Genomic DNA, 24,647 nt, shown 5'->3' with positions numbered 1-24,647 from the left:
TTACCTAGTCATTCAAATCTTGAGGTTTGTTAAAAAGGCATTAATATTATGATGTTGATGTTGCTTCCTTTATCTGCTCATATAATAGAACTGACAAACTTAGAAACCAACCCAGTTTTTAACATTTTCTCATACTGAGCTTCTTAATTTGACTCTTAGATTTTCTTAGTATGGGCTTTTGCAAGTCAGGCTTTCACTTTCATTTCTATTGCATTGTACTTGAAATTAATTTCTGTTCTTTAAAAAAACCTTCCCTGCTGATATAACACTTCAAAGAGTCTCTGAAGAAATACTTTTCTATGTGTGTAGGTAAATACATGGCCATTGAACATGTTTCAAATGTCCTTGCATGTGACAACTATTATAAAGAGGGATATTTAGAAGGGTGTTCTTTCTTCCTGATGTTCACAGTTTTTTCAGTAGTTTTTAATGACATTTTTTGATCTGTTTGAAGAAGTTTTCTGAAAGTCTTAATAGATGTAAGTGAAACTACAGATGGTGAAGATTGATTACAAATTATTTCCTCTCCATGTTTAACCATGTATAAATATTTTTTCCCCAGATGTTTTGACTTTTGTGTGTGTGTGACTGAGATCTGTTTGTAACTGGTTAGGTATGTTTTGAAACAGGAATGGGCCAAGGTGTTCCCATAGTTGGGCTGGTGCTGGAAGGAGGCCCCAGTGTGATCCTGATGGTGTGGGAGTATGTGAGGGCCAGCCCAGCTGTGCCAGTGGTGGTCTATGAGGGCACTGGCAGAGCTGCAGATATCCTGGCATTTGCCCACAAGCACACAGGTGACACAGGGTGAGTAGTGGCATAATGCTCCTCCTTCTTGCTCTGCCATGCTGGCAGGCATCTACAAACCCCTGTCTCAAAACTGCTGAGATAATTTCTGTTGCTTCTAGTAATGATGCCCCTCTGGTCTTTTGACAGCTTTAACTTCCGTGGTGGGAGAATGGAGTTTATTTCTTCCCTGCCTCTCAAACTAGTGATGAGATAATAATTCTGCCAAAATTTTTATGGCTTTTTTTAAAGAGGGAAAACTGCATGTAGCTACACTGAGTTATGAAATTACTCACCTTTGGTGAGACAAATTAATGGATGATCCCCAGAGTATTTGCCATTGTTTCAGCTCAGCCATGTCTCCAGCTATCAATATTCTGTATGTGGACTTGGATTTGGATTGTACAAAACTTTTGAGACTAGAGCTGCTGTAGGAGCCTCAGGCTGGAGCAGAAGGAAGGCTAAGTTTCCTCAGCCTCGGTTTTGGGTTACTCAGTGGTAGCCCAGATTTGTCATACTTGTCAAGGTGTCTGTGTCACCACCAGTCCAGTCTCAGATGGAGACTCTATTGAACCCACCTTGGTGAAAATGTTGCATTCAAACTGGACATAAAAGTATATGTTTGCATAGCCAATTAATATTATATGTAAAAGTTTTTCAAAGTCAAAGAGCTTTTTAATTAAAAAATTTGAATTTTAAAGAAAAGCCCTGGGTTCACTCCCATTAAGAAAATAAGTTATTTAGTAAACTTTATATCCTAATTGTTGTCTTATTGTCTTTTATGAATATACTTTTGGATATGTGGTATTTGCCCCTAGTGTGTCCAAGAACTTTTTTTCTTCACTTGCTTTCCCCCCTATATTTATGATATTTTTAAAAAAATCATTATATAAGAAAGAAAGGAAAATATTAATGGAAAGGCTAACAGAAAGACAAAAATGTGAAAAAGAAATGGGAGAGATATGAAGTCTAATGAACAAATGGTAAGGAAATTAATTTTATGCCTATTTTTCTTTATTGAAAGAAAGAAAAATTACTTTAAGTAATTTTTAGTTCTATGTTCGCAGAACATCCTTTGAAAATTGTTAATTTACTCATGTGTTGTATTTTCAACAGTAAATATGTGTGTCAGAACAAATGTGTATGTGATTAATAATTTATATTATAAGATGACTTTGCTTTGTGTTGAAAGACAGATTAAGTCAACAGAGAAGTAGGAAAAAAAAAGAAATTTGTCCTACGCTTCATCTTTTCTGAAGAGTCATTTGGGTGGGTAAGAAGTATTTAAAATAGAACTGTCATTGATCATATGTCTGTTTTCCAGGGATCTGTGCCCTCAGGTGAAGGAGGAGGTCTTAATGATGATTCAGAACATATTTAGGTTGGAACAGAAACAGTCCAGTCGTCTATTTCAAGTTTTGTTGGAATGCATGAAACACAAAGAGTCTGTGAGTAGGGTTCATGTGCTGACTTGAGTTAGACTTCATTTTCTGTTACCCTTTTTGCTCTTTCCCTAGTGGGTTGGCATGAGCAGAGGTGTTATATCGAATATAAATATAACACAAATGTGTCTGTGCCAATTTCTATATTGGTCTACAGAGTAAAGTAGCTCTACAGAGCCTGTTTAGTTAACTTCTCAAGTTTCAGTTTCAGCCATTGTTAATAAAATGAGAGACTTTCTGATTTTAGTGGAAGACCAAATATCTTTGTTTTCACAAGAAAGATCAAGTAATTCCTATATTTTTCTTCTCTAGTAGAGTCTTGTTTGTAATTTAGAAAGGTGTCCTTCCATTCTTCTACTCACAACAAGAATTGTGCTAGAACTTGTCTCTGAAACATCACTGGAAATCTCCTCCCTCCCTCCAGCTGCCAGCCATTCACTTGAGTAAACCATATTGGCTGTCACCAATCACCACCTTATTTTCCATGTGCTTTAGTTTCCAGGAGGATCTACTCCATGATTGTAAGCTGAAATTAACTGCCTTACAAGTTTTCCAAGTCTTTCTTTTTAGCCATTTCAAAAATGGGACTTATGTTTCCCCTTTTCCAGTTACTTTGCCAGTCTATTGCAACATTTCAAGTATGATGGAGTTCCCAGTATATAGGCAAGTAATGATAATTGTTCTAATAATTATTAAAATGGAAACTCCCCAATACTTTTTTAGTATTTTTTGTTTTACTTTATTGTAGTGTCTGTTTTCTAGCTGAGAACTGAGTGAATATCAACAAATGTTGCATTTTTACATTTCTCAGGTTTAAAGGTTAACTAAAAGGAAACATACCCAAGTAGACTCCAGCAGTAAGTTTATTCCAGTTTTCCTGAGGTACCATTGCATTAAAAACCTAAATGGTGGACTTTCTCTCTGAAACAAAGGAAAATTGTGTCTGGGCCCTTGCCATTGTTTGTGTTGAAATGTATATGATTTAATCTACCACAGCCCATACAAAGAAGAAATAAATACAGACTTCTCTGCCTCACCTCAAACAGTATACTTCTGCAATTCTAACAGATAACCATATTTGATGCTGAGTCAGAAGATGAGCAGGACATTGATTTGGCAATTCTGACGGCACTCTTGAAAGGTATTGAAAAATATGACCTGTTTTTATCTGGCACGTGGTCTCGCTGACTTATCTTTACAAAGTAAGGTAGTAACATATATGTGTGAAAACTGATAGATCCCTTGCTGCCTCCTAGGTATGAATAGATCTGCTTCAGATCAGCTAGATTTGGCATTGGCCTGGAACCAGCTAGATATTGCCAAGAAACACATACTTGTTTATGGACAACACTGGAAGGTACTATTACCTGTTTTTTCTCACCGTGTCTTTACACTTTGTTTTAATGACTAATTTTTCATTATTTGCATTTGTCAAGCTTTAATTAAGGAATAGTTTGATGACTGCACTCAGTCTTTTGTAGTATACTTTGATATTGGAGGAGCATTATCCTTAAAATAGTGAAATATTCAACTACACAATGCATCAGATCACATTTGTTTTTCCAGAGAAGAGATGATATCCTAATGTTGGTTTGTGTCGTGAGCTTTTCCAAGGAGTTTCAGTGATACTTCTGGATACATATTTTTCAAGCCTGTGCTGGCAATCAGTAGGCGTTAGGGATATTTCATTGTAGCTTAGAATACTCTTTTCTCCAAAGATATAAACCCCAAAGAGTTGTTGCATCTGTCTTCCTAGCTCTAGACTGAAATAGAGAAATCCCAGAGTAAATCACCAGGTAAAAAAAAAAAAAAAAAAAAAAGTAATGTCATTATTTCAGATATTATTTCTGAGGAATAGCTGCAATGGGAGAGTTATGATCTGATTATAAGAGATGTCTCTGCTCAACTTAAAGTGTAGAAGTAGAATTGTAGAGACCATACCCAATAGTAGAGATTTTTTTGACAGTAAATGTGAGGGGGCAGAGAAGGGGGCAGAGAAAGCGAGTGGGAGAGAGAGGTTAAACACAAGATACCACTGCATGGATTCCTGCAGTGCCCTGTTGGTTATTCTTCACCCTGGTCTTCAGAAGTGAGGTGCCTGAATTGTTCTTCTGGAGGTACCACTTTTAGACAGTCTAAAGTCCTGGGTACTTACAAGATGTGCTGTTCCCATAAGGGAAATCTCACTCCAGTAGCTTGAGTTGGCATGCAGATAAGCACTTGCTTCCTTTCTCACAGTTTGCCACAGTGGGAATTTTTGTCCAGGTGCTAAGCAAGTCTTCACCCCTGTTAGGCCTGGAATTAACTCCTTCCTGCTGTGCCATTTATGCTTCAGGTTCTGAAGCTTTATGCTTCAGGTTCTGTTGTTGTGTCTTATCTTACGAGGACAGTGTTTTGGGACAGCTAAGTGCATTCTTCAGGTTCTTACAGAAGGCAAGCCGTGATTTAGACCTGCATTAGTTACATATGTGTGAAAGAACATAGAGTATCAATTAAATTATTTAATTAAATTTAAACTATGGTTTTCAAATTTTCATAGGTAATCCAGTATTTAATATAACCCTCTATAAGTGAGTTTTTTGTGTACCTAAGAAGATTTTTGTAGATGACAAATACAAAACTCTGTGCCTGAACACATTTTTTTTCCATTTGTTATATGAATTAATATTTTCTTCAATAAATAAAATGGTCCAAGAAGTACTTAGCAGAAGTACTCTTTAATTCCCTGCCAAGGATTAGAAAGTTGATTTTTTTTCAGTCCCACGTGTATTTTTTTCTTTAAAACATAAATTTTGAAAAATGGGCAGTTGTATATATATCTGAATGACCATAGCTGGTTGTTCGCCACAACAAGAGACTTGATTTTCTAAATCACCAGACCATATTTTCCATGGTGCATAAGGCTGACTATAGGGAGGACTATGCCTGGGATGTCTACAATTGAACATCTATGAATTAAGATAGGATATTGGAAAAAATTTATTCATGAGAAGCATTAACTATAACAGTTGGAAGAGGCTCCTTGGGGATGTGTTGAGTAATAAACCACAGAACCACTTGAAAGATGTAGATGTGGCACTTAGAGATGGGGTTTAGTTGTGGATTTGTCAGTGTTGGCTTTGCTGATTGACTTGATGATCTAAAGATCTTTTCCCAGCTAAGTGATTCTATGATTCTATGTGTTAGGGAAATAATAGCATCCTTCTGATCCCCATCCCTTCAACACAGAAGGGTTAGGGACCTATTGAGCAGGTGATCCTCTTTACTCCTGGCTTTTTCAAGGTGAATGTCAGTTCAGTTCTTCCATATTTTTGACAATATTTCCTGCTCTTCTGTGTACTTGGATTTTCAGATGTAAAAGTCATCTTTTGGGATAGGTAGATCAGCACTCAATATTCTCATTTATATATTTTAGGAAAAACTTATTCTTTTACAGATTGTTCTCTATTAACTTAAGGATAAATCCTAATAGGCTGTGTGCCTTTAAAAAATGCTTGTAACTTATATCTGGCTTATATTCTTGATTGCAGGAGATAGGTCCACTAGAACTTTCTTCTTCCTGTCATTCCCAAAATTCTGTTTTCTCTCTACAAAGTAACTACCTTGCTTTCTCTTATTCTGCTGTATTTTTTCATGTTGTAATTAATGTACTTCTGTTATCTTTGTCTTTACAAATTCCTAACTGTATTGATATGCCATACTTTGACAGCTTGTTTTTTTACAATTTGCATATTTAATATCTACTGTCTATGTTGCTGATGTTAAAGGGGATAATTTCAGCTGTACTTCAGTTCTCTGGAAACTCTTAGGTGAATACCACAGGTAAATGCCACTACCACTTCATGGATGGTTTCTATAATCTTTTCTACTGATGCTTCAGTTTGACACAGTTCCACAGATTTTTCTGCCATAGAAAAGGTACAGCTTTGACAGGAGACTTTCCCAGCCTGTTCAGTAGCAAGTAGTAGGGCAACAAATTAGTTTGCTATGTCTACAGTAGCTTTAAGTGTTTCTTTTATACCTGCTCATCCTGTGTCCTTACAGGTCCACTGGCAATCCCCCTACTCCCACTCTGCTTCTGATATGTTTGAAAAAAATCCATATATCTGTTCATATCTATTTCAGTACAATATTCAGCACTATTTTGAATGAAAGTGCACTGTCAAATAGTAATTGTGTTCTCCCATTCATGTAAGATTTAAAGATCTCATAATAAACAAGCCTCACATCTTTTGCTGCTTCTCCAAGGAAAAATTACAATAGCATATTCTCCTGAATGCTTTTCTTTTCCAAGCAGGGAAAAAAAAACCCTAAACTTTTTCACGCACTGAATAGGAAACAAAAAAGCAAATGTACAAGGATGATTTAAAAGCTTGCCTTTAAAATAGTTGCTTTCTTAATTAAAGTGAAGCAACACTCTGACAGTCAGGTACCACTGGACCTGCAATTATCAGGGGCTACATCTTGTGAATTGTTATTGTCATTATGTGTTGAAATTTTGAGTTGAATATTTAAGGATCAGCTCTTAGATGATTGTGGACTCTTATAATATTTTTGTCTATTTAAATGTTTCAAGGAAACATGTATAATAATGCATGTATCATGGCCATTTCTTTTTAGAAGTCTAGCCTTAGAACTTTAGAAGGTAAAGGTTATAACAAGCTGTGCCTGTGTTTCTGTTTATATGTCAACTCTACCTCAAATACCAAATAACACCATTCTAATAGTTACAAAAGGGCTGCTGACCTCTTCAGATGCACTGCCAGCTCAAGGACTGTAAGGAGATATTTAAGAATTGCAAGAGTGGCTAGTCATTCTCAAATATTTCTGGAAGAAAACCCAATAATTCAGGATCAGTGCAAAAGTTTTCTTTATATGTGTAAGAATTCTGTAACATTTATTGGTCATCTTTTAACATAATTTCTGTCAAACCTCAGTATAGATATGGAAGGTACTATTTTCAAGTTAACATTAGCACTTGCCCTGTTAGTGCTCCAGTCTCCTCATTCTGCTCACCCCACTGCATTTCCTGTGCATATGTGTTCTGTAGAAAAACTATATGGATTTATATGAATCTCATATGTCTAACTCCTCTGCCACTTGCATGTATAAGCCCTGTTAGTTCTGTTCAAATGCCATGAGTAGAGCACTTCCACCATTTGGACACTGCTTGTCAGTAGACCTCTGTTTTATGTTTCCTTTGAGGGAGTTTATTTTAACATACACTTTCTGTCTCATGTTTGGAAAAAAGTTTGCTTTAAGGAACTTGCAGTTCTATAGAGACTTCTCTATGGCACTTTTGAAACACCTTTTGTCATGTGTCAAAAAAAAAAAATAAAAGGCTTCCTTTCATGCCTTGCATTATCATACTTTATCTTCTGAACTGAATTACAGAGTAGAGAATATATTATCAGAGTCTGGTTGTAAAGCTACATTTGTAGAAATCTCTACAGATGTTGGGTTTATGGAAACTGTTTTACTTCCCCTCTATTGGCTTTTTATACATATGTATCCTCCAGCATATTTTTCTTTTGCACTTGCACATTAAATATACATAGAGACAAGCCATTGTGGTGGAGAGATTACTAGCTCCAGGAATGTTTTATTTATTTCCAAAAGTAATTTTCTAATATTTTCCTTCAACTCTGTCCACTTGGAGGTTGGTGCCTTGGAACAGGCAATGCTGGATGCATTAGTCATGGATCGTGTGGATTTTGTTAAACTGTTAATAGAACATGGAGTGAACATGCACCGTTTTCTTACCATATCTCGTTTGGAAGAACTCTACAATACAGTGAGTGTTTGAAATCCCAGTGTACCTCTTTAGATATGAAAGCCTGGAAAAATGCTGTTTTGCTTAAGGGGTATGATGATTAGGCCACGTTTTTATGAAGAATTTTTGAAAAAAAAAAAAAAAGGAAAATTAATGGGTTTGATTATTTTTTATTGTAATGTGGGGATCTGGAAATGGTGTACCAGGTTGTTATTTTTGATTCACTGTCATGAACTAGATTGAGTACATATTGGAAACTAATGAGAAATATGTTCAGATTTTAATCTGATATGAAATATGCACTTAACTTGCTGAAAATTTTATGTTGTTTAGACCAAATCTTTCTAGAATAAGTCAAGATTTAAGATAGTAGAGGTGTGTTGCTGTTTGGTTTGAAGTCTTTGATTTGTGGGCAGAGTGGGGAGAGTTTGAACCACAGTAGTTTATTCTGAAATTTTTTTAAGCTGCTTTCTTATACTGTATTAATTTTCTAGTGTAAAGTGACACTTTTGTTTACTGTCTTTTCTGTTCACACCACAGAAACAAGGACCATCAAATCTACTTTTACACCATCTAGTTCGAGATGTGAAACAGGTAATAGATATAGGAAAGGCTGAGGATAAAAAATGCTAGATTAACACTTCAGTGTCCACTGGCAAGCTGCTCTTATATAATACAGGGGAATTTTGGAAATAGAAGTGATAGCTTCACTACTGCAGTCATGTGTCTGCTAAATGGTTTCATCTTAATTCCACTGGCCCCCTAAGCAAGTAACCAATATACTGCTGCTGAGGTTCCCAAGGGTCCTGTACCTTAATTTCAAAGCCGAGGAGTTTATCCAGATCAGACTTTCTTTCTCATGTTACTAAACTGGCATTTTGAAGTGATTGTAAACAAGACTTAGTAAATTAGTGTAGTGATAATGCTCATTTCTTTAAGGTTTTCTATTTTTTCCCCAAAGTTAAGGTCTTTCCTTTTTAGAGCAGTAATGAAAAGATACTGTGGCAAGAGATATTTGGATGTGCTGCATTGCCTAGGAGAACAGAAGGTGGCACTGGATGACTACTGCATGGAGCACTGGTTCCATTAGTGATTTAGCAGCAGCCTTGTTATTTAGATACATCATTAATTTATTTCACAGTTCTGTTATCTGTTGTTCCTCACAGCACTACTTAGACAGGAGGGGATGAGCTGTTCTTTATGCATCTAGACATCAACACAAGAGATTCCTAGAACTAAATCTAGACTAATTGGCTAATTATTTCCAGAGTGTGATTGCTAAAATAAAATGAAATTGTAAGTCTGACTGTTTGCAGAGTTCTGTTGGATTCATGGATTCATTTTGTTATTGTGGGTGACTTTCATGTCAGTCCCATTTATGGTTCTTTAGTTAGATGTAGACTATCTTGGTCTCAATAACAACTGTTTTCTCTGTTTTTCCATATGAACATTTGAGATCTAATTTATGTTATAAATCTGGAATCTATATATTGAAATGTCTAAATCTTGAAAAAACGTTGAGCTTCTCCAAGCTGAGAAATCTCTCTTCTTCACTGAAATGATGGATATGATTGCTTCCCTAAAATCCATATATATATTTGTCTTTCTGTATCTCAGGACACTTTGGGAAAACCCAGTGTATGATCTAAAGATAAGCTTTTGGCACCTGACATCCAGTAACGTAATTAATGTAAAAAACATCTGCACAATTTAAAAACTTTCTCTGCCTTTGTGTAAGCTAAGCTTGGGATCTGCTAACAGGTCTAAATGCTGAAAAGCCTTTTGCACCTGAGCTTTTCTAAGTTTACATAAGTGCTCTGTGAATGGGTTATGCAGTTGCAGTCTAATTAATCATGGTGACACTGTAGTTGGGACAGCTAACAGAGTGATGTGACCCTGGATTTCAGAATATTTTCTGTTACTGTGAACAGCTTTGATGCTGCTGTGATTGAATGAAGATACATCAGTCTGCTCTGATGACATAAAAGATTGGGATTAGTGCACAGTAAAGTATCTACAAGCTTAGGTATTCACAAGTACTTGCCTGACTCTCAATGACCTGGGACTGAGTGGCCTTAGCTGACTGTACTGAGGCTTGCTACTGAAGTATATTGAAAAAACACCCTCAGTCCACTGAAGAAAAAGACTTTTCACAGTCTGAAAGGCTTACACTGCCTTGAATATGTAACATCTCTGATCCCATTTATATACAGGCCCATTTTTCACTTCAAAGAGTTGCAGTTTAAGATTTTACCAATAATTTTAAAAATCCGCATGGAAAAGAATATATTTTTCAGAGAATTTGTTGCAACCGTGCATCTTGGAAGGCTAGTGGAGATGGGCACTGGTGTTTAAAGCAGAAGAGGTGAGATATTCAGAAGGTAGAGCTAGTGCATGTACTGCTGTTGTCCTAGTTGTCAAGACAGTCAAGACAGCCTTCACAGGACAGTTCCAATCTCTAGGAATTACTCTGCTTCAGTTTAAAAGCATGCTTCAGCTACTTCTTCAATTTTAGTTAATCAAAGTACTTAATCATACCATGCTAGTTTTCTCTTGTTATGGGAAGGTTTTTATCCCTACCTCTGCTGTTGGTGCTTGTCCTGAGGAACAGTTACTCTCACTGTTGGATGCAGCTGATCTTGTGAACATTGCAAAATATGCAATATGGGTACAGTGAACTGCAGGAATCACATTTTCCTCTCTTTTCTAGAAGAGTTCCATATGCATAATGAATAAGTACACTTTCCTTACAGATGCACACTTTTCCAGATTTTCCCTTACAATAGGAAGGTGATGACATGGTTGAATGTTGGATATAACAGCACCATTAAACATTTGTGACATTTGGTGTTTCAGAATAGCTTTTCTTTGGATTACAAGATATCACTGATTGACATTGGACTGGTGATAGAGTACCTCCTCGGTGAAGCTTACCGGAGCAGCTACACAAGGAAGCATTTCCGAGTTCTCTACAATGATCTCTACAGAAAACACAAGGTAGCTTCTTCCAAAACACTGGTCACCAAGAAAAGCCAAAATGTGACACCTGAAAATAGCTCATGTTGTCATCCTGGTTTGTCTGAATTTAAATGTGTGCCATGCTTTTCTGTTTGAGAACTGTAAGATAGCTTGCAATAAAAGAGACAAAACCCCAAGATTATTTATGGTTGCTAAATTATTTATTAGTTCAGTAAATTTACCTTTTTGTTCAGTATCTGGGTTGCGTTTTGTCTATCATTCATCAATAAGGTATGATAAAACTGTGCCAACCACTATTTTCCCTTTTTTGAAACAGTTCCATATTTACTTCTTGCAGCTTGAGCTGCCTCACAGAAATACTTAATTCCACATGCCTTGGAGTAGACTTAGGGCATATGAGCAGTCTCCCTATTGGTTTTCCAAAATCAGTAGCTTACAAACAGCCTAAACTTCTCAATAAATTAGCTGAAAGTCATTCCAAACATTGCCGAATGTGTAGATTTGCTGTATAAGAATAAGCCCTAGTTTTTGGAGTAGAACTGGACATTTAAGTACCTCCATATGTTAAAAAACAAACAAAAAAACCCTCTTAATCCCCATGAAATGTTTTCATGACTAAGAGAAGACCCTAATAATGATCAGGGAAAATGAGAAGAAATAATGAAACCTGCAACTTGGAGTGAATAGAAACAGAGAGACAGAGCTTTCTGTGTGTCACTCGTTTTTAACATAATGCTTTAAAAAGATGTGAACAGTTATAACACTTTTCATTCTTTCCTAATGAAATATGACCTTAACAGTGATAGGTGAAACCATATAATCATATAACTAGGAGTTGTTGGGAAGAGCATTAGTGATTCAGCTTCCTTCCCTCTTAGCCAACACTGAACAAAATTTACAGAGATGATGGATGTGCCATCCTTCAGAGGAAATGATCAGCAAAAAGTTCAGAGAGTTCTGTCTTTAAAATAGCTTATGGCATATTTTATAAAGGCTGGCATTCAGAAATGCTTCCAGACCGGGTGATTCCATCTGTTGAAACACTGCTTATTGCTATTTGTGGATGCTATGTGTGGAAAATCATTATTTTGAATTCAGAGACTCAGAAAAATACTTATTTGTTAACAGAAGTGTGAAACAGGCCATTTTTTTTCCTTGATGGTATAAGCTTCAGTGTTATGGTGATTTTTGACTCATTAGTTTTTAATAACATCAGTTTCTACAGCACTATTGTAGTCACCAAGTACCAGCAAACTTTATTTCTAGTTTGTATTTCTCTCTTCATGTTTTATGGATTGATTTTGGATCTAGAGAGTGGTCTCAAGCTTGCCTCAAAGCCTGTCTCATGCCTTTCATCAGAGTAATCAGATGGAGAGTGGAATGGGATCCACTGAAAGTACTTTGCATTCTCAGTTCTTCAGAACTGCGCAGCCTTACAAATACAAGGTAATATAATTGCTTATTCTAGACTTTGCTTAGGACATATTTTAGATATGTTGGCCAGGCTCTTAATTTTTATAATTCTACTTAAACTGCAGTGGAAAAATGTTTTACTGCTCACAAAGTACAAATCTTGAAATTTTATTGGTGAAACCAAGCCCAGACATTATGATAAATTTTTAACTTCCATGCTTTAATTGCTAAAAGCTTTAATTCACTGACATGTAGTATCACCAAATTTCTGAGTATCAAGCATGTGTGAAAATTCTTCTGAATTTGGAAGAAATAGGGTTCCACTGACTTTCCTAATGCTTTGTCATGATTGGCTTATTAAAGCGCTATAGTAAGATTGTTAAGAAGAGGCACATTCAGAAAAAGAATGATAAAAGAGCAAAGACTGGCATTAATATCTATCTATCTATCCATCTATCTATCCATCTATCTATCCATCTATCTATCTATCTATCTATCTATCTATCTATCTGACAAAGCATAAAGCAAAATGAATTTAAATGGCTGTGCTGGAATTAGTCAGAGCCAAAATATACCCATGATATCACTGAGACTTCCTCTTATATCAGTAAAACTCTTTTTCCTGTACCATTCAGCAAGAAATACCCAGATATGGCTGTACAGCAAGTTCACATTACAAGTGGGACAGACAGCAAAAATAATCTTTAAGTATCTAAGATGTTTAATTCAGTCTACTGTGTACGTTTTCTTTTATCATGACACATATGAAAAAGAGAGTAAAAGCATGGGTATCATGGGGTTTGGAGTGTGCCCAACATTATGGAAAGGGAATTTATAACAGGTATGGATGCAGAGCAAGGCGTATTTTTCCATCACTAATGTTACCAGCTTCTTAGCATTGGTAATCTGAACACAGTCCAGTAGCACACACCACAGCTGTGGTTTATGACTTAAATATATATAGCTATCAAATAGTTTGCCACTTGTAATTCAGATTTGCGTGCAGTTTTATTTTCATTAATTTGAACCTGAGCCATTCGCTGGGATTTTTTTTCCTTCTTTGTTTTTTATTAACAAATTTATAGGAAAGATCCAGCCCTTTCCCAAAGTATAAGAAGAAATCAAAAGAGGATATAAACTACACAGAGCATTATCAGTCAACTGGCTTCATCTACCCCTATAATGACCTCCTGGTTTGGGCAGTATTAATGAAAAGACAGAAGATGGCTATGTTCTTCTGGCAGCATGGAGAGGAAGCCATGGTCAAAGCTGTTGTTGCTTGTAAACTCTACAGAGCAATGGCACATGAAGCTAAACAGAGCAACATGGTGGATGACACTTCAGAAGAACTCAAGAAGTATTCAAAGTATGAGTTCTCCCTTCATTTCAGTTCAAGTTCTCTGGTGCTGGGAATGGTTAGAGACTGCCCGAATCCACTAAGAGTTAGTAAAGTTAGTGATACCATGGATTATGGAGTATAAAAAAAGTACTTTCAGATACTCACTATTGATACTATATAATGGATATATATATCCATTATATGTACTGGATATAATGGATATATATGTCCAGTTTATGTATGGATATAATGGATATCCATACATGGATATTTTTATGTACTGGATAGAATGGATGTATATATCCAGTTTATGTACTGGCGTGTAATGTGGTGGAGAGTTAAAGGAAAACTATTTGCATATTACCTAAATGCATATTTAAAAATATAAAATATAAAAATATAAAGCGGGTAATGTAAAAATATAGGTGAGTAATGCATAGGGAGACTCTTGCAACTGGCTGCAATGTTTGCCCACAGTGGTGATGAATCTGTTGGTTAAAGTAAATACAAAGAACTTTGTAGGGTCCATTTTGATCACTGAGAGAGATTAAGAGCAAAACAAATAAAAAATAATAAAAAATGACAAAACAGGATGGCCCTAAACATTGTGTTTAGGACTGAACTGTTAGGTTTACATCCCAAATTATTTTTCACTAGGTATATTGATAAAGGAATGAGAAAAAATGCTTACTGAGATTGACAGCTGAATTTTAGTTATCCGAGTATTCACAGAAACCTCTTTTCAACAGTAACTCTGAGTGTGGACTGATCCCTGTTATATTGACTGTTAATTCCTTTCTGCTTTAGGGAATTTGGGCAGCTTGCCTTAGATGTGCTGGACAAAGCATTCAAACAAAATGAGCAGATGGCCATGAAGTTGCTGACCTATGAACTGAAAAACTGGAGCAACTCAACTTGCTTGAAGCTGGCTGTGTCTGTGGGGCTGCGGCCTTTTGTGTCCCACACATGTACACAGATGCTGCTGACTGACATGTGGATGGGACGCCTGAAGATGAGGAAGAACTCCTGGTTTAAGGTAGCATTGCTCTGTTTCTTTTTATGACCATTTAGGTGCTCTTTAGATGCTTAATATATAGTTTTTCTGGTTGTGAACATGGCTAATGCAGCTTCAGACAGGTGTGCTTAAGCATATGGTGGAATGTGAACATCTGGGAAACAGAAGCCAGGGAGGGAAAACAGTACTTGCTTCTGTTTTATTTCTTTGCAAAAGCATGTGTGGGATGATATTAGGATCAAGGATTTTTTGTTGCTCTTCCCATTCTCTCAGCACTTTTCAGTTCTTCCTCACCTGCTCTTGCTTCCCCACTTTGTCTGTTCCCTGGCAGAGCTGCTGGTGGGAAGGATGCTTTCCAGACACAGGGAGCAGTATTGAAAGGATCCTCAGGTACAGTGACACTCTTTAAAGCCACAAATCAGCCAAGAGCAGCACAAATCTTGAGGCTGTCAGACTGTGATACAGATTCCCAGCAACAGTGACTCCTTCCCCAGCCAGTGGAATTTCACTGGATTTGTACTGGCACCAGGCGTGGCTGACTGTGGCCTTAGGTTATGCCATCAGTGCTTAATTAATCTTGTATTTCTCTTCTAGGTCATTATGAGTATTCTTCTGCCTCCCACCATCCTGATGCTGGAGTTTAAAAGCAAGGCAGAAATGTCTCATGTGCCTCAGTCTCAAGATTTCCACCAGTTATGGTACCACGGGGAACAGAGCCCAGTCAGCTCTAAAGATACTTTGGTTAGTCTGTGAGGATCAGTCGTTTGTGTGCCAGAGTCTGTCTGTTTACCACAGTGCAGTTCTGAGGAGTGAGACGATGTTCATCAGGTGGAATTAAATGGCTGGAGGCCAATTCTCTGCAGAAGTATGCATTAGGCCCCTAGTTTGGATACAGACTTAAGTGAACTTGGTACAAATTACTTCATCTGTCCTGGATTTCACCTCTGTGCTGACCATAGTGAGAAAGTGCTTCCCAGCCTCACATGTATTGCTAGTGCAGGAAGGGAGTAACTCTACTAGAGGCAGCTAAGAAAAGTGCTCACACACATTCTACTTAATGTAATTTTGATTTTATCTATTAGTCTTTAGTAAAAGTACAGGCTATTCTTATACAAAATACTATTAAAAATATACAGAAAATAGAGCTGTGCCATATAGAGCATCTTTCACAGACTGCATGTTGATTATTGCAAATGAGATATTTATAACCAGACAAAACCAAGCTACAGTAATTTTTGGTGTATCCAGAACTAAGTTTAGACATTTGTGTCTGTCTTCCCTCACTATCTTTACAATTATAGACCATTTTTTTTTAATTTTAAGAATGCTGTTTTCTTTTAAAGAAGGGTTATGATGTGGAAAAGGCTGTTCAGAAGTCTGATGAAAGCCAAGGAGATGGTGGACAAGGAAACCTGCCTGGAACTAGAAAAATCTATGAGTTCTACAATGCACCAATTGTCAAGTTCTGGTTTCACACGGTTAGTCATCATTCTAGAACTTGGATTGATAAACCCCTCTTTTGATCCTTCAAATGCCATTTAATCCTGCTTTTACTTTTTCTAGCATGGATTTGCAGTCACTTAGTGGTGGGTGTAGATGGGAAGCCATTTGAATGTTTCTCTGATAGTTAAGTGTAAAGATTGTCTGCTAAAATGATACAACTGAACTTAAAAAAAACCAAAAACCCAAAACCACAGAAAAACTATTATAAGGCACTAAAGAAAAACTCAAGTACAGGCTTTTACAGAGGTCAGTTGCAAAGACTGAGATAGAGTTGAAGGTGGCCTTCTGTATCTTTACTACTTCACTGATACTCATGTCCCTTTCTTTAAGAATTGTCTCTGGAAAAGCAAATATTTATCTATAGGGGATCATTTGCTATAGGAAATGTGCATTTATTAAATCATTTTTAGTAACCCTGTGTCAGCAGAGCTCAGGATGTTTAAGATCAGGCTGTGATCATATGTGTTTTCCACCTAATATCATTCCTGTGTTTTGGAAGGCACAGATTAACCAGCAGCGACTTATTTAACTTTGAGAATTGTTGTTTGTCCCTACAGAAGGCTAGGATAAAAGCATAAGACTGCCCTTGCATTCAAGGAATGGTGCAGATCACAGAATACTTACTGTTGGAAGGGACCTCTGGAGACCATCTAGTCCAACATCCAAGATAAAAATAATCTGCCTCTTATGCAGATGAGCATATGCTGCAATTGTTTACCTTCTGCTCTTACCTATTTTTTCAGCATTAAAGTACCAATTTCTGATGATGTTTAGGGACATTCCCATAAAAACAAAGCAAAACAAAACAAAATTTTTGAGAACTGGAATAAACATTGTGAGCTCAAAAATGTGGCAGTGTCCCAGTAGTTTAAGTTCCTACAGAGAGGCAAATCAGCTGTTTTATTTGCAGAAATTTGTTTGAGGTTTTTGTGTGTATGGATTATACACTGTGTGTTTGGCAGATGTCGTACTTGGCATTCCTCATGCTCTTTACTTACACTGTGTTGGTGAAGATGGAACCAAGACCGAGTGTGCAAGAGTGGCTTGTTATAATTTATATTTTCACTACTGCTATTGAAAAAGTCAGGGAGGTAAGTTTCTCCATTCAAACTTCTCATCTTATAAACCAGGGGACACCTCTCTGAAGAATGCTAAATCCTGCTTTTTTTTATGGAGAATTATACAGAATTTATTGGAAGTCTTTTATTAGAAGACCTGTTCTTGGGTGTCCAAAATGCATCTTAAATTTTGGCCTTAATTCTCTAAGTTTCTGTGTAGAGCTGGTTGGTAATGTGTAGGTGACTGCTGAATTGAGATTTCGAACTTTGACATAGGCAGCTGGTCCTTAATTTTCTTGAGTAGACTTCTTGTAATAAAATCTATCTTTAGATATTTAATCTGAGTGATTAATAAATTAATAAATTGTTATGAATAAATAGATATTTTGCACAGAACAATCTATGGCTCTCCCTCAAGTCTAACCAGCATTCCATAAATGCACTTGGAAAAAAAACCACAATCAACTTTTAATGCAGGGTTAATTGAGCCCAGAAAAAAAAATATATATATTCTAATCAAAATTATTGCAATTATTTGCAGTTGATTAGACTCAAGCTTCTGAATACAACTTGCACTACAAACCTGAGTCTAGGGACAAATGCAGCTATGTATTTCCTCAATTAATGTATCTGCTCTGACATTCCTTCACTTCAGAATCAGCACACGGTAAATAAGAGTAATGTGAATAGTCTTTTGTATGACTTTTGAAATGCTGTACTTTCAGAGGAATAAAACCAGCCACAAAAAGCCAGCCACAGTTCTGAGCAAAGGATACTGCAAATACAGATCACTCAGAAGACTGTGAAATCAGTATGAGAAAGGTGAAAGATTCCAAGGGACAGTAAAATACTGGGAATATATTACATCTTGAACAGACTTGCAAGTATCAGCATGAGATAGGACTGGAAAAATCTATACCAGGATTTCTTAATTGAGAAAAATGTTAAAATGTTAAATGTAAAATAGCAAGCACTTTTGAAATCACTGCTGTGCTCTTGCACCATCATGATGCTGGGACAGCAGAAAGAACAGCACTTCTTTCTAGTATCATTGGTTGGACACTTTGAAATTTATGTCTTTACTTGATTTTCTTTATCCATGTTCTAGTTCTGGTCTGCTGGCAAAGACTTTGTAGGACAGTCTATTTTAGCCATGCAGTTGCTTAGCTGCTGGGGACCTTGTTATATATAGCTGCAAACCTCTGTTTCTCTAGATTGTATCAAATAATTGCTGAAGCCTTAGGCCCTGCAACTAGTTACTTATGTGAGTTAGTCTAGATCACTTGTCTACGTTAATGTGTTTATATGCATAAATTCTTGCAAGATCAGGGCATAATGTTTCAAAATATCTCCTTTACTTGGTACTTATCAGTGTGATCTCACATAGCACTGCATAATTTGCCCTCAATTGCGGCAATGTGCAAACGTTTTATTTGCCTCCTCCCAAGGATTCCACTTCACATACTTGCTCAGTGAAGCTTAAAATCCCTTTGGGTCACCTTACAGTTCAAGGAGTACATTTCATTCTTTACCTTGCTAGTTGCTAACACTCCTTTTTTTAACCTGCCCTTGACAGAATACAAGGATCTTTATATTTTTTGTTTGAAATAAAGGACATTAGTTATATTCCCAGTGGCAAGGTTAGGCTGGTATTTTCCATAACTTATGGGTTAATGAAAAGGCTGCTGCAGGTCATGACCATTCCTCTATAAAATGCTTGTTAATTTCTAATAATATGTGTGCATAAAAATTCTTTACTGGTTGCTCTCTTCCCCTGAGGTATGTGTCCTTTAGTGAATGGATTCAGATTCAGGAACTATTTTTTTTTCAGGAAGAGCTATCCCATTTGATGTGGCATACTTTAGCAATGTGACACTATAGATTAAGTAAAAAATCTAAATTGATGGTGAATGGTAATATGCAATAAATTGGTCTAAGACAAAAGAAAAAAAAGTAAAATGGGAGGAAATTATACCTTTCCAAACAGCCCAATGATATATTCCCAAATATGAAATAATTCAGACAGAAAAGGTCAAATAATATATGTATGTGATTTAAATGGTATTTTATCATGTTTTTACTCCAATTCTAATCAGGTATTTATCTCAGAACCTGGAAAATTCTGCCAAAAGGTGAAGGTGTGGATTTATGAATACTGGAATTTTACTGATTCTGTAGCTATCATCCTGTTTATGATTGGTTTTGGTTTGCGGTGGTCCAACCCCCCTGTTCAAACTGCAGGGAGGGTGCTTTACTGCTTGGATATCATATTTTGGTATACTCGGCTCCTTGATCTTTTTGCTGTGAATCAGCATGCTGGCCCATACCTGACAATGGTTGGGAAGATGGTAAGTACTGTGCTTTGGATCAATATTTCTGTGGCTAAGGCATCTACCTTCAGGAATATTTAAAGTTCAGAAATTACAGAAAAGGAGAAGTAGTCTAATGGTTCACAGTGAATGTTTTACTTGAAAATACCATGATTTTTTTGTTTGTGAGTTGACCATAATCAGATTATACTTTTCTTTAATTTATTAATTAAATTGCTTTATTCACAAAAGTAATTTTTTACTTCATTTCCTAGAGAAGGGTTGCATTTGAGTTAGTTTGCCAATCTAGCTTGGTAACAGGAGAAAGAAAAGTCACTGCCTCTTGGAGATGGGCTCACTGTGACAGATTATTCCCCTAAATCTTGGGAATAGTTTCATTATTATTTTGTTTTTTAATTCAAATAACTATATCCCCATTTATCTGTCAAAATTTCTGTGAAATCAAAGTTAATCTTGTTTCTCTTTTGCTGTAAGAACTGTTGCTGTACAGCTGTCTAGTCCTAGGGAACGTGAAAATTCCTAGTTATTTGCCTCGGTTACAGAGAATTCTCTTCTTAATACATTTATATTCTGTCTTTCATGGTAATTGTTTAGAAGCAAAGTAATTTTCACTGCTGTTCCTTCTCTCATTTTGAAAGAACAACTGAACAAAATAATTGTAAGATCTCCGCATTTTTTAGATCTTGCTTAAGATATAAGAGGCACACATGAAGCAAGTAGGACTTGTGGCTTTTTTGGTCTAGTATGATTTTAACATCTATAAAATGCTCATGTAGTCTAGGTCATAGAAACAAAATATTTTTATTTCCTTTAGCGTATTATTATTCATATATATTCATGATTACCCCTGCTTTTATATTCTGATTTGTAAAAACAATGATTGATACTCTTCCCTAAAATGAATACTCTTTATATAATGAAGAGTGCTAAATGAATGAATGAGCACTCTTTTACATATAATTAACACAATTAATTCTTTTATGCAAACATGTCTTCCAGACAGGAAACATGTTCTATATTGTGATCATGATGGCCATAGTCCTGTTGAGTTTTGGGGTGTCACGAAAGGCGATTCTTTCACCAGAGGAGCCTCCTTCTTGGACACTGGCAAGAGATATTGTATTTCAGCCCTACTGGATGATGTTTGGTGAGGTCTATGCTGGAGAAATAGATGGTAGGTAATATTGAGACTATACCTCAATAGCTTAAATTAAATATGTGCAGAAGCATGTCTATTTTGGTCTCCTGAGTTTTTACTACCTACTAAGTCTGTTCTTCCTTAAACAGTTCTGATTCCAGTATATATATGTCTGTACTGAGTAATATTGCATGAATGAAATTGAAAATATGAGCTTCTTTGTGAAAACTAAACTGGTTTAAACTCTAAGCACTTCAAATTTAGTGTTTCAAATTAAATATCCTGCAAATATCAGGTTATAGTGCATAGGAACTAATACTAAGCTACTTCCTGGTCAGGGGATCTGTCAGTGAAACAAATTTCCAATCCAAAGTTGCTAATCTCTTGGAGAAAAGAGAAAAGTTGCCTTTAAGGAAGAAAGAATAAAAGAGGAAAAGAAAGAGAGAGATAATGTACCTGGTACCATTCTTAAACAGATAAACCATGTGCACATAGGAAAAATAGAACCAATCTATGTAAATAGGAAAAATCATGTATCTTGATTATGGCTTTGACCTTTTTTCAGTAAGAGAGAGGAACAGGCACTCCAGAGATATTTAAGCATTATAGATGTAAGGCACTCTCATGCTACTGACTAAAGGTATAAGTAAAATAGAAAAGTCCCTAATGTAGAAAAGTAGTCATGCAAAAAGAAATATATATATTTAAGGTACATAGTTCAGCACAGACCCCATTCATTAAAATAATCTGCCACGTTGCATCCTTATTTACTGCTGAAACAGTCACATGTATTTTGGTTATATAAATCAAAATTATTTTAATGAAAGCACACTGTTAAGTTTCCCAGTTTAATCCATTTAATCACTTAATAATTCTAAACCTTTAGAAATTTGACACTTCCCAAATAAAGCTATGATTTCTCTAGTGACTCTTTATCCTGCAGAATATATCCTGAATTTAGGGCTGCTTCTTTTTAAGTATGTTTCAAAGTTTCCTCAAAAGAGTTAAATTTGATTAGAAATTAAAAAGATTGAGAAGTATTTATTTTGACTTTATTTTGATTTAAAAACATCAGAAGGGATCCCCTAATTTCCATTATTTGCTGCTTTACGCCTGTGGTGCTCCTGTCTTAAAGATCAAAGATTTGGATTTCGGCTTACTTGGGTAAAAGTCATCCCCCAAATACATATCAGCTGCGTATCTCCCTTTAACTAAAAGTGGAATGTCTGGCATAAGAATTGATATGTATGAAGTGGTGTCTACATCTTCTGAACATTGGTAACTAAGGCAGTAGTAGCACAAAGAGGTCTCTTTGGTAGAGGTCAATCTTCAATTTGGAAATTTAGTGATTAATCTCTGTGAAATTTAGTTAGGACTATTCTGTTTCTTGCTGGGACAAATGAGAAGCACAGTCCATTGCTGTGCTCTGCTCTGGTTTCTGTGCTACCCATGCTCTGTGTGTCCTTCGTTTCCAGTTTGTGAAGCCAATGAAGACTGTCCTCCTGGCTCCTTTCTCACACCGTTTCTGCAAGCTGTCTATCTTTTTGTGCAGTACATCATCATGGTCAACTTGCTCATTGCATTTTTTAAGTAGGTACCTTGGTATATTGCTACAAAAGCAATTAATGTATCTTCTGCCTGCACTTCTGGAAAGGTTTTCACCAAAATTGCCCCAGCAAGGGCACATTGCTGGCAGTGTTGTACCCCATCAGCCATGGGGGTAAGCCAGATAAAGGAAAGAATGGCACTAGCTAGATGGTGCAAGGAAAGGGATAGTGAGAAGACAGCTAAACTCTTTGTCACTTAAAAAGAATGAGAGTGGACAATTGCAGTTGGTAAAAACCCCAGCATTAATTAATCTGTGAAGTAATTTTCCCTTCCTAAAAGTTGTATTTGTTGTGCTAAGATTCTATATAACATTCATAATAGGGGAGGCCAAGTTTTAAACTAGCAGATAAGTGAAAGGTGTTCAAGTGAAGAGGATAAAGTAGGAGTATGCTTTTCCTTTAGGAAATAATTTGAAAATTCTTACTTTAAGCAATCTCATATGTTGTAGACTGAAATTTAACAGTAGTGTTCCCAAAAATTTGCCTTTTAATGTCTGCTGCCACAGTACAAAAGGTCTTTATAGTAATTCTATAGTAATTCATAACACTTATCAGTGTCTTTTTAGTAATTCTAATGCTTCATGTTTTAACATTAACCCCTTGTAGTGGAGCAAGTTCTGTAAAATATTAGTAAAGAACAGCCTAACGCAAGCAGTTATTTATCTTTTCTTAAAGTTCTAGCATTTCTGGGGAAGAAAATGTCAGCTGTAGGTTAAAAAAATTCAAATTTTAAAATAACTCATTCATATGCAAGAAAACCTGAACTATCAAAACCCATTTTATTTCCACTTCCAATAAGAAATCCCTTTCCTGAAATTGTGTCAAGGAATCAAGCTATTATTTAATACATTATGTATTATTTTACATGTATGAAATTGTTATCTGAATTCTTTCTGGAACTAATGTATTGATGATATGGTAAATCTTCTGCGTAGTGATTTGATTGTTCCAGAAGTGGGACCAGAAATGGGTGGGTATGAGGATACATTTAATTATGCTCTCAGAAGGACAGTTGATGTTTTTGTGATTATGTGTTAACTATGTAGAATGACAGTGCATCTGAAATTACTAGAAATGAAATGCTAGAAATGACAACATTTCTCTCCTGTGCTTGGGTCTGTCATAGTAGAAGACACAGAAAATTATTCAGTGCAGTCACGTTTGATAATTTTACAGCTCCAATGAGTATTCTGCAGAAGAATGGCTCATGTAGCTGCAGCCTATTTTGTTAAAGTTTTCCCTTAGTCTGACACTTACTTTTAATCCAGTCCAAAGAGGCAAATAATGCTGAATTTTCAGTCAGAGTATGTATTAAAATTTAAATATCATGACTAGGATTTCAAAGCCATGTCAGTGGCATCTTTTGCCCAGCTCCCATTAATGTGAATGGGAATTGGATCTCCAAAGCTGTTAGGCAGCTTTGAAGATCTCATTCTAAGTGCACCAGCTGCAGGCACATGAACTGCTAAGCTGATTTACCTCACTGGAGGAATGGGACCAGTGTCAGATTAGATCTGTAGAGAAGTGTCATGTGCTATATTGAAGCATTCCTCACATGAATGTTTTACCCTCCTTCCCCTCTCCTTCTGTGGCTCTCTCCTCAGTAATGTTTACTTTGATTTGAAGTCCATATCCAACAAGCTCTGGAAGTACAACCGTTATCGCTACATCATGACCTACCATGAGAAGCCATGGCTGCCTCCACCGTTCATCCTCCTGAGCCACATTGGGCTTCTGATAAAACGCATCTTCCACCATCAGCCCCCAAATGAGTTGGACCAAGAGGAAGGCGATGTTGGACTAAGTAAGCTGGGAACTAAAAGATATAGTTCATTGTCACTCTCATCACTGTGGAGTTGAGTTCCAAAAAAAAAGAGGGGAAATGCTTTGCTTTGTAGTTAGCTGTTGCTGTGCTACATACTGAGCATCAGTCAAGATACCTCAAACTCTGAGCTGAAGTAAAGGGACAGCAACTTATTCTGTAGGAACGAAATAATTTATTGTTTTAAAAGAAATTAAGCTGTGCCAAAGGCATAAGTTTCTGTATGTTTTTCATGAAAAGATCAGTAATTCCTTTTTCATTACCTGGGGGAAAGTAGCTGCAGAGCCCAAGGGTAGAGGAGATCCAGTAATTGCAGATGCAGAGAGGCTTCCCACCTCCTTGCTGCTTCTGTCCCTTTCTGCACTGGCTTATCATTGCACCTTACCTTCTGCATTTTTCCTAGCCTGGACTTCTTCATGCCAGGTCTTTCCTAAAGCCTTCTTAA

General features: G+C 36.4%; 1 protein-coding gene across 6 annotated transcripts in view; it reads left to right on the top strand.

Moving 5' to 3' along the window:
• Nucleotides 1–24,647, top strand: part of TRPM6 (transient receptor potential cation channel subfamily M member 6) — a 108,533-nt gene that overhangs the window by 39,778 nt on the left and 44,108 nt on the right. For 4 of the 6 annotated variants that reach the window (XM_085566517.1, XM_085566514.1, XM_085566512.1 and 1 more), the window contains 17 exons: nt 630–804; nt 2,108–2,231; nt 3,294–3,366; nt 3,482–3,582; nt 7,885–8,019; nt 8,539–8,592; nt 10,855–10,995; nt 12,289–12,423; nt 13,476–13,756; nt 14,537–14,765; nt 15,339–15,485; nt 16,088–16,222; nt 17,210–17,338; nt 19,402–19,653; nt 20,635–20,809; nt 22,249–22,363; nt 23,985–24,184. In XM_085566517.1, the coding sequence (XP_085422643.1) occupies nt 630–804; nt 2,108–2,231; nt 3,294–3,366; nt 3,482–3,582; nt 7,885–8,019; nt 8,539–8,592; nt 10,855–10,995; nt 12,289–12,423; nt 13,476–13,756; nt 14,537–14,765; nt 15,339–15,485; nt 16,088–16,222; nt 17,210–17,338; nt 19,402–19,653; nt 20,635–20,809; nt 22,249–22,363; nt 23,985–24,184 (2,601 nt within the window). The remainder of the gene's footprint in view (nt 1–629; nt 805–2,107; nt 2,232–3,293; nt 3,367–3,481; nt 3,583–7,884; nt 8,020–8,538; nt 8,593–10,854; nt 10,996–12,288; nt 12,424–13,475; nt 13,757–14,536; nt 14,766–15,338; nt 15,486–16,087; nt 16,223–17,209; nt 17,339–19,401; nt 19,654–20,634; nt 20,810–22,248; nt 22,364–23,984; nt 24,185–24,647) is intronic. The other 2 variants (XM_085566516.1, XM_085566513.1) reach the window with 2 other exon arrangements.

This window comes from Lonchura striata, chromosome Z (genome assembly GCF_050655825.1).
Source record: "Lonchura striata isolate lonStrDom1 chromosome Z, ASM5065582v1, whole genome shotgun sequence".
NCBI lineage: Eukaryota > Metazoa > Chordata > Aves > Passeriformes > Estrildidae > Lonchura > Lonchura striata.
This window is presented reverse-complemented; position numbering and strand designations above follow the sequence as displayed.